The sequence below is a fragment of the Microcaecilia unicolor genome, chromosome 1, assembly GCF_901765095.1.
Source record: "Microcaecilia unicolor chromosome 1, aMicUni1.1, whole genome shotgun sequence".
In the NCBI taxonomy this organism is placed as follows: Eukaryota; Metazoa; Chordata; class Amphibia; order Gymnophiona; family Siphonopidae; genus Microcaecilia; species Microcaecilia unicolor.
In genome coordinates, this window is record NC_044031.1 from 343744588 (window position 1) to 343762692 (window position 18105).

Here is an 18105-nt window from a genome sequence, read left to right on the forward strand (position 1 = left end):
TTAAGGGAACTGAGCGACAGGCCTTTCTCCAGACCTTCTTGCAGGAACGCCAACACTGAAGAAATTGGAGCAGTGAAGGGAGAAAGTGAGCCTGCTTCACACCACGCTACAAAGATACGCCAAACCCTGGCGTAAGCAGTAGAAGTAAGCGCTTCCTCGCTCTCAGCATAGTGGCGATGACCTTGTCTGAGAAGCCCTTCTTTCTCAGACGCTGCCGCTCAATAGCCAGGCCGTAAGACCAAAGGGGGAGGGATCCTCCAACACCACGGGACCCTGATGTAACAGGCCCTGCTCCACTGGCAGCCGCAGAGGATCGTCGACTGAGAGCCTGATCAAGTCCGCATACCAGGGACGTCTGGGCCAATCCGGACCCACCAGGATTATCCGGCCCGGATGCCTTGCCACCCGTCTAGCACCCTGCCCAGCATGGGCCAGGGCGGGAACACATAGAGAAGCTCTTGTGTCGGCCACTGTTGGAGAAGAGCATCTACTCCCAGGGATCGAGGGTCCCATCCTCTGCTGAAAAAAGCGCGGCACTTGGCAATTGGCCGATGACGCCATCAGATCTAGGCTCGGCTGGCCCCAGCGCTTCGTGATGTCCAAGAACGCCTGAGCAGATAGCTGCCACTCTCCGGCTCCAAGGTATGGCGACTGAGAAGGGTCCGCCTTGACATTCATGACTCCGGCAATGTGGGCCGCTGACAGCTGTTCCAGGTTCGCTTCCTTCCGCCCACTGGCATAGATTCATGGCCTCCTTGGCTAGAGGGGCGCTCTTGGTACCTCCCTGGCGGTTGACATAGGCCACAGCCGTGCATTGTCCGACAGGACCCGTACTGGCTTCAATGCCAGTACCGGGATGAACTCCAAAAGCGCCAACCGAATGGCTCTGAGTTCCAGGAGGTTGATAGACCACTTTGCCTCTGCAGGAGACCAGAGCCCCTGCGCTGTCCTTCCCAAGCAGTGGGCTCCCCAGCCCGACAAAGAGGCGTCCGTCGTGACGACAATCCACTCCGGGGTCACCAGAGGCATTCCCGCAGACAACTTGTCTGTCTGCATCCACCAGCTCAGCGCCTTGCGCACTGCTGGGTCCAAGGGAAGGCGCACAGCATAATCCTCCGACATCGGAGTCCAGCGCTGCAGCAGAGAGTGTTGTAGTGGTCTCATATGAGCCCTGGCCCAGGGCACTACTTCCATCATGGCCGTCATAGAGCCCAACAGCTGCACATAGTCCCAAGCCCGAAGAGGAGAGGCTACTAGGAACTGGTCCACCTGAGCCTGAAGTTTGACAATCCGATTGTCTGGCAGGAACACTCTGCCCACTTGGGTGTCGAATCAAACTCCCAGATACTCCAGGGACTGAGTCGGGCGCAGCTGGCTCTTCTCCCAGTTGATGATCCATCCCAGGGAGCTCAAAAGAGCAACTACCCGGTCCCACAGCTTGCCGCACTCTGCATAAGAGGGGGCTCGGATCAACCAGTCGTCCAGATAAGGATGGACTTGTACTCCATCCTTTCGCAGGAAGGCCGCTATGACCACCATGACTTTGGAAAAGGTCCGCGGAGCAGTAGCCAACCCGAAGGGAGGCTCTGAACTGGAGTGTCGTCCCAGGACTGCAAAACGCAGAAAGCGTTGATGAGGAGGCCAGATGGGAATATGCAGGTACGCTTCCTTGATGTCCAAGGAAGCCAAGAACTCTCCTGCCTTCACTGCCGCTATAAACAGAGCGGAGAGTCTCCATGCGAAAGTGCCGCACTTTCAAGGCCCGATTGACCCCTTTGAGGTCGAGGATAGCCGGACAGAACCTCCTTTCTTTGGTACCACAAAGTAAATGGAGTAACGTCCCTTGCCATCTGATTTTCTGGCACCGGAACGACCGCACCCAGGCGGATCAGGTTGTCCAGGTCTGCTGCACTGCCACAGCTTTGACCGGAGACTTGCAGGGAGAGAGTACAAACCCGTCTCTTAAGGGTCGGCAGAACTCTAGCTTGTAGCCGTCCCTGATGACTTCCAGCACCCAAGCGTCTGAAGTTATTGTGGTCCACTCGCCCAGAAACAAGGACAGCCGTCCTCCAATCGGCACTGGGGCGTGGACCAAGGGCCCCGTCATTGGGTACGATACCCTGGGGGAGGACCGGAGGGAGCACCTCCGGGATGGCGGTCTCTGCGAAAGGAATGCTGCTTGGGGGAGAAATTCCTCTTGAAGGAAGAGGGGGCAGAGGAGCCCGACCTGCCCGGGCGGTACCGACGGGCTTCCTGAAACCGTCCTCTGGAGGTACCGGGGCGAGTACTAGCCCGAGCCCTGACCTCTGGTAACTTCTTGCCCTTAGACGTGCCGAGATCGGTCACGATTTTGTCCAGCTCAACCCCAAAGAGCAGCTTGCCTTTAAAAGGCAATCTAGCCAGGCGGGATTTAGAGGCGTGGTCAGCAGACCAATGCTTCAGCCAAAGCCACCGCCGCGCAGAGATTGTCTGAGCCATGCCTTTAGCTGAGGCCCTCAGACATCATACAGCAAGTCTGTCAAATAGGCTAAGCCCGATTCCAGGCCGGCCATCAGCCCTCAAGGAATGATCCGAGGGGTAAGCCCGCTGCACCATAGTCAGGCACGCCCTGGCCACATAGGAGCCGCAAACTGAGGCCTGCAAACTTAAAGCAGCCGCCTCAAAGGACGACCTTAAGGCCGCCTCCAATCTTCTGTCCTTGGGCGTCCTTTAGGGCCGTGCCACCTTCCACCGGCAACGCCGTTTTCCTTAGTCACCGCAGTGATTAAAGAATCCACGGTAGGCCACAGATAGGCCTCACGTTCACTTTCAGGCAAAGGATAGAGGCGGGACATAGCCCTAGCCACTTTAAGGCTCACTTCCGGGACATCCCATTGAGCCGAAATTAAGGTGTGTATGGCATCATGCACGTGGAAGGTTCTAGGCGGGGCGCTTCGTCCCCAGCATAATGGCAGAGCCAATAGGGGCTGAGGGAGAGACGTCCTCCGGAGAGGAAATCTTCAAAATGCCCATGGCCTGCACTAACAGGTTGGGCAAATCCTCTGAGCTAAAAAGCAGCGCTGCAGAGGGGTCATCCGCTCCAACCGAGCGAGGATCCGTCTCCTCCAAGGAATCCGCAAAGGACCGTTGGGAGAACTCAGATACGCTGCCCTCATCTACATCGGAGGAGACAAAGTCCTCCAAGGCCTGGAATCAACCCGAGGGCGTTTACCTCCGGGACCTCAACCTCTTACCAGACGAGGGAGCAGGGGCAGCGTTTTGCATAAGGAAGGCCTGATGCAGCAGCAAAACAAACTCGGGGGAGAAACCCCCCAGACTGTGCACTTCCGCAGCCTGGTCTACAGCCCTAGACGCACCCTCAACCGCGCTCGCAAGAGCGGGGGAGAGACATGCTGCGCATCCAAGATGGCGTCCGGCGCGACACTCCGCGAAGGAGCCGCGCGGGAAGAACGGCGCTTAACTTTAGCCGCTTTTGTGCCGTCGCCCAAATTAGGGCGTTCATGGCATTAATGTCTCCTACCTCAAGGGCGGCCCAAGAAGAAGCCGTCCGAGCCGCGTGGCCGGCCAAGATGGCGGAGGCGAGCAGCGGGGGATGGGCGTTTATGGCGGGAAAAAACCGCCACGCCAGAGGAAGGACCGGGACACTCATCGTCACGAAACTGTCACCAACAAGGGCGAATCAGACTTTAAGACCCCCACATCCCCTCTAGAAGCGCCCAAGCGATCCGGGGAGCGACTCTTTGCGCCCATCGCCCTCCAACGCCATATGCCACTGTGAGATCAATCGGGGAACCCCCTGCCCGCTATAAAAAGGTAAAAATTACCTGCTTTCCGCTCCGAGCTGTAACGACCTGGTGTCCCAGTGAGTAGCTGCAATAAACGTTTAAATAAACGTCGAAATAAACGCCTTAAGGACGTTCAAAAAATTTTTTTTTTTTTTTAACGGAGCCAGCAGAGGGGGGAGAAAAGGAGGGACCTGGCGCCACCAGGTTTGCACTTGCTCAAGAAGAGCCCTCAACCCCAGGCACGCAACAAAACCTAAAAATTAGGCTTGGAGGCCTAGCCAGAGCTGCTGCTGTGTGTGACCACCACCTGCTGAGATAGAGAACATACTGGGGAGTTTCCGCAGCACATGACCACATATAGGGAGGCAAAAGTTTGCTCTCTATCTCCACCTGCTGGTAGATGGACACAACCCACCAGTCTATGGATTGATCAGCATGATGATATGGAATGGTGTTATACAACATGATGCTGCTACATCAGATGCAATCCTTTTAAGAGGCTAACATTCTTCACTTTTGAAAAATCAAAGTAACAGTAGCTAAGAAAATCAAATGACTTCATAAAAATTCCAGGTGATCCACCAGTATCTGTGCTGGTCACAGCAGAACAAACACTCTATTAAACTTTCTAATTAGGTGTCTAAGGTACACAAAAAATACCTGGGAGGCCAAAACTGTGAAAACTGTTGCTGAAATTCTCAGAAGACCCATGGAAGAACTCATGGCCTGCTAGGCTCCACTAAACAGGGGAACGAAGGTAGCAATGCATGAAGGTAGAGACGTAGAGACGCAGGAAATCTTACGTGTGTGTAGTAGAGCTCTCTAAATAAAATTTAAAAACCTCAAGTTTCATTTATAGTTTGGATCTTAGATATGACTTACTTATGAGAACTATTTTGTTTGTCCTCAGAGAAGCAAATTTGCTCCTCTAGGTTCTCTGAAAAGATGTTCAGATGAAGAAAATTTGTCAGAAGACTGTTGAGACTTCTAATCACTCAAACTCATCCTATCATAATCAACAGTAGCAGTATAATAAAGGCATTTGGAGCCACCGCATCTGCAAACCTCAGTTTACATAAATTTTCAACTCCCTGAGATAGTAAGCTACTTGTTTCAGCTCCATTGCTCAAGCTTATGTGGCAGAAATCCTGCAACCATATCCTATGATCAAGAGAACTACAAACTGTTATTACCATAAGTCTAGCCTGATTTTGACTGTTCCTCAGCATTTTCCATTGTATCAGGATGTTGACATGCTATTTTCTTCTCATTTCCTTCTATTAAAAATCTTTTTGGCGCCCTCTAAAATATCCATTTAAAGCTGATTCAAAGAAATGTGTGAGCCAGTGTATACCAGCTTACAGAACTTCATGCTCAACAGTATTTCAAGCGAATTTGAGATTACCATCAAGGGTACTGTAAATGTACAATGTATTTGTGTTTTCTTTTAACAAAAAATCTTAGAAAAAATGTTATACGTTACCTGCTCTTTTAGAGTTTGCACCTCTTGTCTCAGTTCAGAAATGAGATCATTCTGGTCATCATTAACACAGAGCCCAGAGCTTGTTTGTGAATTTTCTCTAGACGAGCGATATGATCTTCTCGGAATTTGACAATCATTTTGTTAGACTGAATGAATTTCTCTTTTTTAGCACAGAGATCTTCAAATTGAGCTACTTTTCCTAATAAAGACTTAAAAAAAAACACAACTACTTTGAAAATTAAGTACTAGAACTTCAGATAAAAGTAAATAGTCTAAATTTTTCAACTGCATAACAAATGATTTCATAAGCTATGTATAGTCATAAAGTACTACCTTCTTTTCACTCTCCAATTTCTCCAAGAACAACATTGCTTGAAGGAAACTGTTCTTGTAGTCATCTAGAAAACCAGGAGCTATGTCAAAAGATCAAAAGAATAAACATTTTTATTTCCAAAATATGAAAGTGCAGAAAAACTACACATCACAAGTTAAAAGAACAAGATCCTATTTATCATGAGGTATATACTAAAGGTCTTAAAATAGAAGCAGTGACCGCATACAAAACAAATCCATGAGTTACAACTTAGATTCTTACGAAGGAGCCCTTAAACACAGCTGAATATTTTTGCAACTAGGAAAATGGTAGGCTACAAATTAAGGATAAAAATCTTTTGAAATATCCACTACATTCTCTGCCTCTGATTCATATTTTATTTCTGCCTATATATGATGAATGTATGCCAAATGTCAGTTGAAAGAAAACCTAATTGGATGATTAGGTATTCTGCTTCAAGGTTAATGAAAAGGCGCATACTTCAAGACTCAAGTCCTTTTTTGTGTATATAGATATTGCATTTTTAAATATATTGTTTCTACCATACTGCTTTGGCTGGTTTTTGTTTCAACTAAATTTTTGCAGTCTAATATATAATCCTCAATACTTCCCCAATCACTGCATGACTTAGTTTGATAAGCTGGCATACACTTCTGAGGCTGAGGCTGTCATGTTAGCGAGGAAAAGTGAGCCCTTGGGCCACTGCCAAGGAGCGGCAGTGGCAGGAGAATCACCCCAAAACAAGAGACAAGGCAGAACACAGACAGTCAGATACAACCCGTACTGGAGCAGCCGGACTGAAGCAGCAGCTGAAGCACAGCAAACAGGAACAGGCAGGGCCGGGCACAGGGAAGGCTTCCAGGAAACCACACAGAGTCTAGGCTGGAGGCACGCAGTAGAAGTAAACCAGGAAATATGCCGAGTCTTGGCTGGCAGCAAGCAGTAGAAGTAAACCAGGAAAATACACCGAGTCTTGGGCTGGCAGCAAGCAGTAGAAGTAAACCAGGAAATACGCCGAGTCTTGGGTAGGCAGCAAGCAGTAGAAGTAAACCAGGAAACACGCCGAGTCTTGGGCAGGCAGCAAGCAGAAGTAACAACCAGGAAAAACAAGCAGGGCAGGTCCACCACGGAAAAGGAGAACAAAGAGCACTGCAACAACTCTCACCGACGAGAAGCTCATCAGATGACCTCTGTTGCCAAGGCAAAGTAGAAAGTATCCAGGTAGTTCATAAAGGCAACCGACAAGGGAGTTCACCAGGTAAGGGTGCTGCTAAGTTCCAAAAGTCCCAAGATAATCTGGAAGGTTGGAAGATCCGGACCGGACCGGCATGACTTCTGGAACATGGGAAACAGCAACCAGTCTGCTGCAGCCACCAGGTCTAACCACCAGGGGGCGAAATGACTGAGCGCATGAAACATGGCCACAATCGTGACAGAAGCAAAACTAGATACCTTTTCTATAGTTTTCCATACAGATATTATGCACTTCCTGACCCAGTTACTTCCTTTTAAAATCATTCCCAGAAGGTTCCAGCTAGAGACCTGCATGGGAACAGGGTTCACGGGAATCCCCTACTGATCAACAGGGTTCCCATGGGGACGGAAGCAATTCCTGTGGGATTTCCATGAGGACAGAAACAATTCCTGAAGGGTTCCTGTGGAAGTGTAAGCTCCACCTACGCCAGCCTCTCACCTACCAAGTACCAAGTTCTTTGAATGCCACCTCCTCCTCGCTTTAACAAAACATATGTGGAAAGTCTTCCAACCTCTCTGAACCTGGGCTGATGCGCAGGCCTCAGCTCTGACACAGTCAGGAGCTTCAGAGGTCAGCTGACCTACTGGCAAATGCATGTGGTGACATCTCAGCACACAGTGCCAGCAAATCAGAGATGAGCTTTACATGTGTGCACCAGAGTGTTCCAAGCTCCAACTTCCATTCCTTCCTTGCCTGCAGTGCTGCGGCTCGAACCCAGAGAGAGCGAGTCAACCAGAATTTTTCTTAGGTACCATTAAATTCTTGTGGGGATAGGCGGAGACAGGTAAGACTTCTGTCCCCATGCAAATCTCTAGTTCAAGCCTAGAACTTTTTTTTTTAATAAAATGCAAGATGTACTTTAACAAAATGCCACACCACAGGCTGTGCTCCTCCTTAGGAAGATTCCCCAGGCAGACACCGATGCTCTCTCCTCTTGGGGCCCAGGAAAGGAATCTCCTCCAGACATATTATGGTTTTTGAAGAACTCTTCCTAGATCATAAAAAGAATGCTGCCAAACCCTGATCTTTCTCATGGTAAGAATCCACCAACACAAACATGTCCTCTAATATTTTTATGAGTGTGTGTGCATCCCTCTTATGGTAAGAATCCATCAATACAAATGTGCCCTCTAATTTTCGTGACTGTGTGCAAGTGCATATTGCTGTTGGGCATATACTTATGGTGGGGGAAGAGGAGGATGTCTTATTTGCATTTACCCCCATGCTTCCTCAATTTGTTTAAACATATAAAGAGGAAGATTAGGTGTGTGGAAATAATAGAATATAGAGTTCAGAAATAAGTGAGGTCACTGAAAGATGAGACAAAATGAAAAGAGCTGTCGATGAAGGGAATAGATGGATACCAAAAGAGAAAACAAGAGAAATAAGGAGGTAAGAGCTTAGGTTTCAGGTAATGGCACCATCGTAGACAGAGTGCACGATGGAGAGAGGGAGGCCCTACACTTCTGCAAAGTTATATGCATTAAAAATCCTCCTTATCATCTACTGTCACTCTACTGCAAAAGTCTTGCCTAGCAGGCAGGATTTTGGAAATAGCCTTGGAATGATTTGTGCCAGAGGACACCTCCAAGCAAGAGGAACGTTTAAGGAGTGAGTGGCAGAAGCTGGCTGTTGACCAAGGACATACCTTTGACCATGGAAGAAGGGGTCAAATGCCTTTACAACCTCCTCCTCTATCAGTCCCACAGTGGGGTTTCCCCAAATCAGATAATTGAGGATCTGGCCATGCAATGAGTGGTAGGGTCTTTCACAGAAACATAGAAAAATGTAGAAAGATAAAAATATGGCCTATTCTGTCTGCCCATACATGCCATCTACTCTCCCTATCACTCCCTTAGAGATTCTATGTACTTGTTTCCAACCTCTCTTTTATTCAAATACTGCTTTTGCCTGCACCACTTCCAAAAAAAGGCTGCTCCCCATTTACTTCATTAATCATGTTTATTTCTTTTTCATAGTTCATGTTTTATTGTTCTTAAGGTCCATATGTATTTGTTTACTAAAGTTTTTTTCCATGTAAAATTTATGTCTAAGCAAGTAGCAACTGAGAAAGGACAAAGGTGGCTAACTGATTGATTTTATTATGTGTTTGTATAACTTTATGTTATGTATAGAATAACTTTAATTATGTATGTGTAACTGGATGATACGCAAGACATTTTAATGAGCATTTAGGAATTGTGAAAGAATTTGGCCCTGCCTTCCCTAATGTGGTGGCCACCCTGACTTGATCCTCTGTTTCTCCCTAAGAATGTTTCAGGTAAGGATACTTAATGTTAGGTGTTTTAATTCCCCTAAAAAAAAAGAAGCAGCTTCTCTTGTTTAATGAAGCTGCACTCCTGAAGGCAAACATATATTAAAAAAAATAGCAAAAACTTATTGTGGGATAAAAATTATGTACATACCATAAAGACAGTAAATTGGGGCCTCTACCACTTCAAGATGCAGAAGTGTAGCAGCTCATTCTTTCATAAAAATGTGTGTCCTGAGATTTTTGATGGATATGTAAGAGCAAAACAAGCACTATTGAGCACTTTGTACAGCACTGTATGTTCCTATATAACAAAATATATGGGTTTATAATACATGGCACCAACCAGCATTAACAACTTAACTTTAAAATGCAGAGACATGTCATCTTTCATTGCTAAAGCCTGTTTAATGAGCCTCGGCCTTGCATACAGACAAAAGAATAACAAGGATGGTCAATGTACCAGAACAACATTGTCATCAGCACCGACATGGCCAGACCAGCCAAGGACTCTTGGAATCTCCCCATACAGCCAGAGATATGCTGTGGCTGGCAAAATTGCATATTGTTTATGAAACCCCGGCTCCTTGTCAAAGTGATCCCTTCAGTATGGTGCCAGTGAGATAATCTTGTGGTCCTTGAAGCCACAACATTTGAGGATAAATGAAGTTGTGTGTCACCCCCCCGATGGCCAGAATAAACATCATTTGCCCAGCTGCAGCTCATGATTACTGGATAAGGGCTCATATATGATACAAAAGACTGCTGTGTTGACATTCTGTCCAGGGTGACTAACCATCTGAGGAAGACTCTGCCACTTGCTGGAAGTCTGCATCAGGTTGTTTGTTTGCCATCTACTCTTGTGTAGTGTTGTGGGTTTAGGTTAGCTGATGGAATTAAAACTCCATCTAGGGTAATGTGCATTTACTCTGAGCTGTTTCTATGATCAGCCTTCCCATGTCTTTATTCTTGCCTTTCTTTGCACATTATCTTTGTTGGTATTGTAAATAAATACCTTATTAATACTTGAGTGTGGCAGTTCCATTATTAGTTGGGTGTTGTGAGCTCAGATTTAGAGATCAGAGAAACAATAATTCTGACACTACATTGTCTAAATGAGAATGATGGAACATTTGAAAGGAGTCCCATTCTATTAATAATCTATACTAAATGTCAGGTTCCCCAATATCTGTGTACACCCTACAGATAGATCTTGTATGTGCTGCAATGGGCAGGTGTATTTACACCAATAATGTAAAGGGGGTCAGATATATTTGCACATATTTACATGCCTATTGCAAATCAAACAACTTGACAACACAAAGGTTTCTCAGGCCCTCTTTGCCAAAGAGATGATCTTGATTGGAGTAAACACATGCATTCACCTGTTACTCTTCTAGTAGGGTACTCCCAAGGAATAATTTCCAAGCCAAATATTTGAGAGCAGTAATTCAACTTGAGGTCTGTGATATATGGAGGGAAATATAGGAACATGCTTATATGCTCTTTTCTAACCCCCAAAGAGACTTGTACCAAAATTATCTTTGTGGACATTACCCTCTGACACACTAAGGGCATCAGCTGTAGGTAACACTTCTTGATCCAATAACTCTTGTTACTGGATGGAGCTGGGAGGTAATCAGAACATGGCAACCGAGGCACAGTGGGATCTTAACAGCTTGCTGAGAAATAAAGAAATGTAGTGAAGTTTCACAAGGTTACGATTATTGTTTAGGATGCTTTCAAAGCAAATTGCTAGGGGTTTTATCATTAGCTAGGTGGTGCTTCAAAAGTATGCTAAGAGGCAAGCCCAATAGTTGATATACTGAATGCTAGTCCAACAGGGGAAACAAGGAAATTGGCTCCAGAAGTGCATACCCAAAAAGACCAACTGGCAGAGCACAGCTTGGTGTTCAAATAGACAAAGGCAGATAATTTATGAGAAACTAGTAAAGAAAGGCCCGTTTCTAAGCGCAATGACACGGGTGCTAGCAAGGGTTTCATGGCTGCATGGCTCGTCGCTGTTTTACCTGGTTCGTGGCGTGCACCGCTGCTGTTTCCGTTGTAGCTCTGTGTGGGTGGCGGTTTTCGTGCCCCGCCCTCGTCATCGCGTTTTGACGCGAGGGCGGAGCAGAGCTACAGTGTGGAAATCCGGAGTTTGTGGCCTGAGTAGATCGTTGGAGGTGAGAATCTGCTCCGCCCTCAACGTCATAACGTTTGACGCGAGGGTGGGGCCCAGAGACTGTGATTTTCTGGCTTCAGAGCTTCGAACATACGAACCTTGGCTTCAGTGACGTCAGCAGACAATAGAACGTTGAGGGTGAGTTTTATATATATAGATGGGGAACATGGATTCTCCTAGCCTTTAAACTGAAAAGGCAGACCACAAAAGCACACCATACGTAAGATAAAGAGTTATTCAGGGTGCATGGCTTCAAATGAGCTTGCTTTGCCCAATTTCTTGAAGAATGACATACTAAAGATGACAGTATACACCATCCAGATATAGAACAGGATGTAGATCTCCCCTCATGCTCTGCAAGTAGACAGATTGCCCGTTGAGAAATTTTGCAGACCATGTTGCCTTTCCTAGGGTAAGGAACCAGGGTTAGATTTAAGATTTTGAATATATTCTTACTTCATACTTGGTACAGATCTAGAACACTGTCCTCAGTGGAGAGTACTTGTGACATACATGCTAAAGGCTTGCGTGACTAAATCCAAAGTCATATGGGTACCTGTGATATGGCTATAACCTTGTATATGCAGGGTAGCGAGTGCCACTCTGGTGCTTTGCTCGCTTATCATTGCAGTTGCAGTAGTTGGTGGGGTATGGGTGTGTTACAAAGGGACCTTCTGCTGCTTGGGCAGATGCATACTGGATTGTTCCAGGGAGCACACCTTAGCTTTTGCTGGCAGAACTCAGTTTTCTCTACCTCCCTCTAGTGGTAGGAAGGGATAACAGCCATTGGTTCAGAACAGTGTTGCTGATTACAGAAAATTATCAGGTAAGAATTTCTCCTCTCAACATCAACTCCACAGTTCTGAACCATTGAGATATACCAAAGCAGATCTATTGGGCTGGGGAAGACATGCCCCCCCCCCCCTCACAAATGATGGCTCTTCCAAAGTCCAAGTGGGAACTAGCCAGTATGTCCAATCTTAGCAAATGAATGAAGCAACAACAAAATTGCCACCCAGATCTCCTCGGAGGATACCGCCCAGGCCTAAGCCCAGGAAGAGGCCTGAGCTCTAGTAGCGGGAGATTAGAGCCCCTGAGGCACCAGACAATTCTTGCTGATGTAAGCGGACTCAATAGCCATCTTAATCCACCTCACAATGGAGGCCTTAGAAGTCACCTGGCCTTTCCGAGGACCATGCAAAGTTACAAAGAGGTGGTACGAGACACAGAAACTTGTTCATGTCCTTTAGGTACCTGAGCAGCATCCTCTGGATGTCCAACTTTTGAAACTTTTCATCCTCTGGTGATGATCCTGCACCACAAAAAGGAGGGCAAACAAATCTCCTGCTTCAAATGACCTGACACCACTTTTGGAAGAAAGGATGGTACTGTGCGCAAGGAGACAATCCTCCAAGCAAGAGACAGAGATCCCGACACAACAGGGCCTGGAGTTCCGAAACCGTCCTAGCAGAGGTAATGGTCACCAAAAATACCATCTTGAAGGTAAGATTCTTGATGGAAGACAAGTGCAGAGGCTCAATCGGAACCTCAGACCATGCCAGGACCAGGTTGAGGTCTCAAGAAGGAAAGACACCCCCTTCAGAAACTGAGTTACCTCTCTATGCAAAGCCAGAAAGATACCCTTCACCTTCCCCTGAATGCTGGACAATGCAGTCACCTGGACTCTCAGGGAGCTTAAGCCCAACCCCTTTTCCAGGCCCTGCTGTCAAAAACCCAATGACCATACCGTAAGCCAAAAAGGTCCAATCTTCCATCTCTACCGGCCCTTGCCAGAGCAGACCCCTATCCTTGGGCAGCTGAAGCAGGTCCTTTACTAGCAGCATACCAAGGTCTGCGAGGCCAATTTGATGCCACCAGCAAGACCAGATGAAGAGGATGTGCAATACCAAGCAACAAGCGGTCAATGAGAGGCCATAGAAGGAAGATACAGAGAGGCTTCAGTACCAGCCAAGGATACACCATAGCATCTATCCTCTGAGAGGCCGGGTCCCTCCTGCAACTAAAACGGCACTCCACCTTCGCATTGGCTCTGGATGCCATCAAGTTGAACTAAACAGGCCCCAAGCAGTCCCATCATGAACAGACAGGCCTAAAGCCCCAGCTCCCATTCTCCCAGATCCAAGAGGGAGTAGATATCTACCTGCACACTGCCTGAAATATGGACTACTGAGAGAGCCAGGAGAACCACAGCAGCGGAAAGAATACCAAAGTCCAACGTAAGAATTACAACCAGACGAGAAGTGGGAACAGATCTGGTTCTTCAAAACAAAGGACTCTTGATATATAGTAAAAAAGGAAAAATTAGGACTTACCTGATAATTTTCTTTCCTTTAAGCGCAGCAGATGAATCCAGGAACTGGTGGGTTGTATCCATCTACCAGCAGGTGTAGATAGAGAACACTAAAAGAAGGCAGTCACCCAGAGAACCCAGGTCCTTCCCTCTTTAAGACTTATTCCAAAGCAAAGAGAGCACATAGCCTGAGAAGTTACCCACAGCAAAACAACCATCGAACCACAGAACTTTAACTGATAACTTGTAATTCTGCACTGCCGAAACTTATTAAACAATACACAGCACAAAACCAGGAAAGGACCCTGGATTCATCTGCTGCACTTAAAGGAAAGAAAATTATCAGGCAAGTCCTAATTTTTCCTTCCTTAGCTTCAGCAGCAGATGAATCCAGGAACTGGTGGGATGTATCCAAGCAATCCCTAAACAGGGTGGGAAACCTCAGCCCCTCGTGAGAGGACGGCCGCCCCAAAAACGGAATAGTCTCGGGCCGCAATAATCGAGCCTATAATGTTTGGCAAACGACATGTGAGAAGCCCAAGTAGCCGCTTGACAAATCTCCCGAATCAAAAACAGAAAAGTCTCCGCCCAGGAAGCAGCCTGCGCCTGAGCAGAATGCACCTTCAAAACTTCTGGAGGGGATCTCCCCGCCAAGATACAAGCAGAAACAATAGCCTCCTTAATCCAGCAAGCAATAATGGCATTAGATGCAGGCAGGCCTTTACGCGGTCCTGTGTAGAGAACAAAAAGGTGATCCGACAACCGAAATTCATTAGACATCTGCAAATACTGCAAAAAACTCGCCGAACATCCAAAGCACGACGAAGCCGAAAGGACTCCAGATAGTCCTGCCTCCGAAAAGTCGGCAGAAACAGAGGTTGGTTGAGATGAAATGCCGAAACCACCTTAGGCAAAGACAACGAAACAGTCCTAATGGTGACCCCCAGACTACGAAAACCGCAAAAAAGGGACCCGACAAGACAAGGCCTGAAGCTCCGACACTCGTCGGGCAGCTGCTAAAGCGACCAAAAACACCACCTTCAAAGTAATATCCTTCGGAGAAGCAAGCCGAATCGGATCAAACGGTGCCCCCTGCAAGGCTTTCAACATGAGATGCAAACTCCAGGAAGGACACGGATTGCATAAGGGAGGACGAAGATGCAAAGCTCCTCGCAAAAACCGGGCAACATCCAGATGAGTTGACAAGGGCGTCCCAGCTGCACGCCCCCTAAAACACGCCAGAGCTGCGACTTGCACCCGCAGGGAATTGTAAGCAGGGCCTTTCTTCAAACCGTCCTGTTAGAATGCCAACATCTGAGCCACAGACGCCTTAACAGCAGACCAAGCATGCTCTGTACACCACGCTTCAAAAGTCCTCCAGATTCTCGCATACGCCGAAGTCATTGACCGCTTCCGCGCCCGCAGCAACGTAGCAATAACTTCCTCAGAATAACCTTTCCTTCTTAATCGTGACCTTTCAAGAGCCATGCCATAAGACCAAAGCGGCAAGGATCTTCTATAAGCACCGGACCTTGATGCAGTTGAAAGGGAGCCTCCAGCATCAACTGAATCAGGTCTGCATATCACGGACATCGTGGCCAATCTGGCGCAATCAAAATTACTTTCCCTGGATGCCTCCGAACCCGATGAAGCACTCTCCCTATCAAGGGCCACGGAGGAAACATGTAGAGAAGGGAACACATCAGCCACTGCTGTGCTAGTGCATCCAATCCTAGAGATCTGGACGCCCGTCTGCTGAAGAAGTGAGTCACGTTGGCATTCTTGCTGGACTTCATGAGGTCGATCCAAGGAGTGCCCAAGCGGAGACAAATCTGCTGAAACACGTCAGTCGCCAATTCCCACTCTGTCGGATCGAGAGAGTGTCGGCTGAGAAAATCGGCTTGTACGTTGCTGACTCCTGCTATATGCACTGCTGATATGCACAGATGTCGCTCCGCCCAGGCCAGAATGGCCGCCACTTCCGCATTCAAAAGCCGGGAACGAGTACCACTCTGCCAGTTGAGATAAGCCACTGCCGTTGTGTTGTCGGATAGTACCCAAACTGAGTGACCCTCCAGGAATAACAAACACTAGAAAAGGCTCGGCGAACCGCTTTCAGTTCCAAGCAATTGATGGACCAAGAGGCCTCCAGAGTCATCCAAAGGCCTTGAGCCGAATGGTGAAGGCAATGCGCCCCCCAGTCTGAAAGACTGGCATCGGTGGTCACCAGAATCCATTGCGGGGTAGCCAACAGCTGCCCCCTCCGAAGATTGGCTTGAGATAGACACCACATCATGCTGCTTCTGGCCTGTCTCGAACAGGTGAGACGCCTTTGATAATCCTGAGATATCGGTGACCACCGGCTGAGCAGAGAATGTTGCAAGGGCCTCATGTGAAACCTCGCCCAAGGAACTACTTCCAAGGTGACTGCCATCAACCCGAGCACCTGAACATAATCAAACAACCGAGAGCGCGGAAGCCCAAGTAAATGTCGAATGTGAAGTTGCAACTTGCTGCGTCTGTCTTTGGGCAGAAAAACGCAGCCCCTCCCCGTGTCGAAAGACACTCCTAAATAGTCGAGAGACTGGGAGGGGTCGAGTCGACTCTTGGTGAAGTTGACAACTCAACCGAGGGACTGCAGAAGACAAATTAGCCATTCCGTGTCCTGTCGGCTGCTAAACTCCGACTCTGCCCTGATTAGCCAATCGTCCAAATAAGGATGAACTCTGATCCCCTGTTTGCGGAGAAACACCGCCACTACCACCTTTGAAAAGGTGCACGGTGCCATGGCCAGACCAAACGGTAGCGCCTGAAACTGCCAATGTTGTCCCAGAACTGCAAAGCGGAGAAACTGTTGATGAGGCTGCCAAATTGGAATATGCAAATATGCTTCTTTGAGGTCTAGAGAAGTCAGAAACTACCCCGGTTTGCATCGCCAAAATGACCGATCTCAGAGTCTCCATACGGAAGTGCCTCACTGACAAGCTCTCGTTGACCTTGCACAAGTCCAGAATCGGTCTGAACGAACCTCCTTTCCGAGGCACCACAAAACAGAGTCGCGGTCGCTGTCCCGCTCGGCCTCTGGGACAGGCACTACAGCCTCCAAGCGCCTTAGAATTGACAACGTTTCTCGCACCGCAGCTTGCTTGGCCGCCATGCCGTAACGGGATTCCACAAATGTGTTGCCAACTGAAGCTGCAAACTCCAACTTGTACCCTACTCTGACCACGTCGAGGACCCACTGATCTGTGGTGATTTTGGTCCACTCCTCAACGAAAAGAGCCAAACGTCCTCCTATTGCTGGCCCCAAAAAGTGAACCTGCACACCATCATTGCAAAGTGCGACCCGGGCCTCCTTGCTTCTGGATAGCAACAGAGGACCTTTTGTCAGAACAAAAGGAAGAACACTGCTGAAATCTGAAGCGTTGAAAAGAACTCGAGCTACAGCCAGGCCGGTACCTACGCGAGTCTCGAAACCAAAGCTTCGCCACTGCTGAGGAGGCATTCCTGAAAGAAGTATGCGCCCGATCTTCAGGAAGTCTCTGAGACTTGGAATCTCCGAAATCTTTAACCAGCTGCTCCAAGTCTGCACCAAACAACAACTTCCCCTTAAATGGTAGCCTCGTCAGCCACTGCTTAGATGCCATATCTGCAGTTCAATGGTGCAACCATAGCAAGCGTCTAGCAGAGACTGCCAGAGACATCTGCTTGGCAGAGGTCCTCACCAAATCATAGAGAGCATTAGCTAAGAAAGCCAAACTAGACTCCATGTGAGGCGCCACCTCTGCCAAAGAATCCATGGCATCCAAAGGAGGCTGTGCCGCCTGCTGCAACCAGGCCAGTCGCCCTAGCCGCATATGAGCTACAGAGGCAGGCCTGCAAGGAGAGCGCTGAGACCTCGATAGAGCGCTTCAGGGTAGCCTCTAAATGACGGTCATGTATGTCCTTCAGGGCCACCCCTCCTTCAATCAGAAGTGTGGTCTTCTTAGTGACAGCTGTCACTAATGCATCTACCCGATGAAAGGCAAACAACGTTGCATGAGGCTCCCCCACTGGATAAAGGTGAGCCATGGCCCGCGCAACCTTCAGAGCCGCATCCGGCTCTGTAATGAGGTCCTGAATATCCTCATGGACAGGAAAAGCCCTGGAAGGCCTCTTAATACTGGCCATCTTAACATTCACAGAAGTGGCCACCCCCCTCTCCGAGTCTTCTATATTCAGAGCCTGTAAAGCCTCTGTGATATGAGAAGGAAGCTCCTCTCTGTGAAAAATTTGAACCGCAGATTTATCGTCCTGATCATCTTGCCCCTGCTCTCCTTCCTCGAGATCCTCCACCCCTGTGTGACTGGAGGAGCTCTCCGCACCCCCAGCCAGGGAGCGGGAAGGAGACCGAACCAAATGGATTCTGACGCTGGCACGGAGGGCAACCGCCTCCTCTTTTGAAGCGGGGCCTCCTCCTCAGGATGACAGCTTAGAGCTGCAG

At 48.1% G+C, this 18105-nt stretch overlaps 1 protein-coding gene across 1 annotated transcript in view; it reads right to left on the reverse strand.

Moving 5' to 3' along the window:
* Positions 1-18105, reverse strand: part of KIF15 (kinesin family member 15) — a 1036090-nt gene that overhangs the window by 684265 nt on the left and 333720 nt on the right. Inside the window, 3 exon segments of the mRNA XM_030209299.1 lie at positions 5269-5330; positions 5333-5477; positions 5602-5681. Coding sequence (XP_030065159.1) covers positions 5269-5330; positions 5333-5477; positions 5602-5681 — 287 coding nt within the window.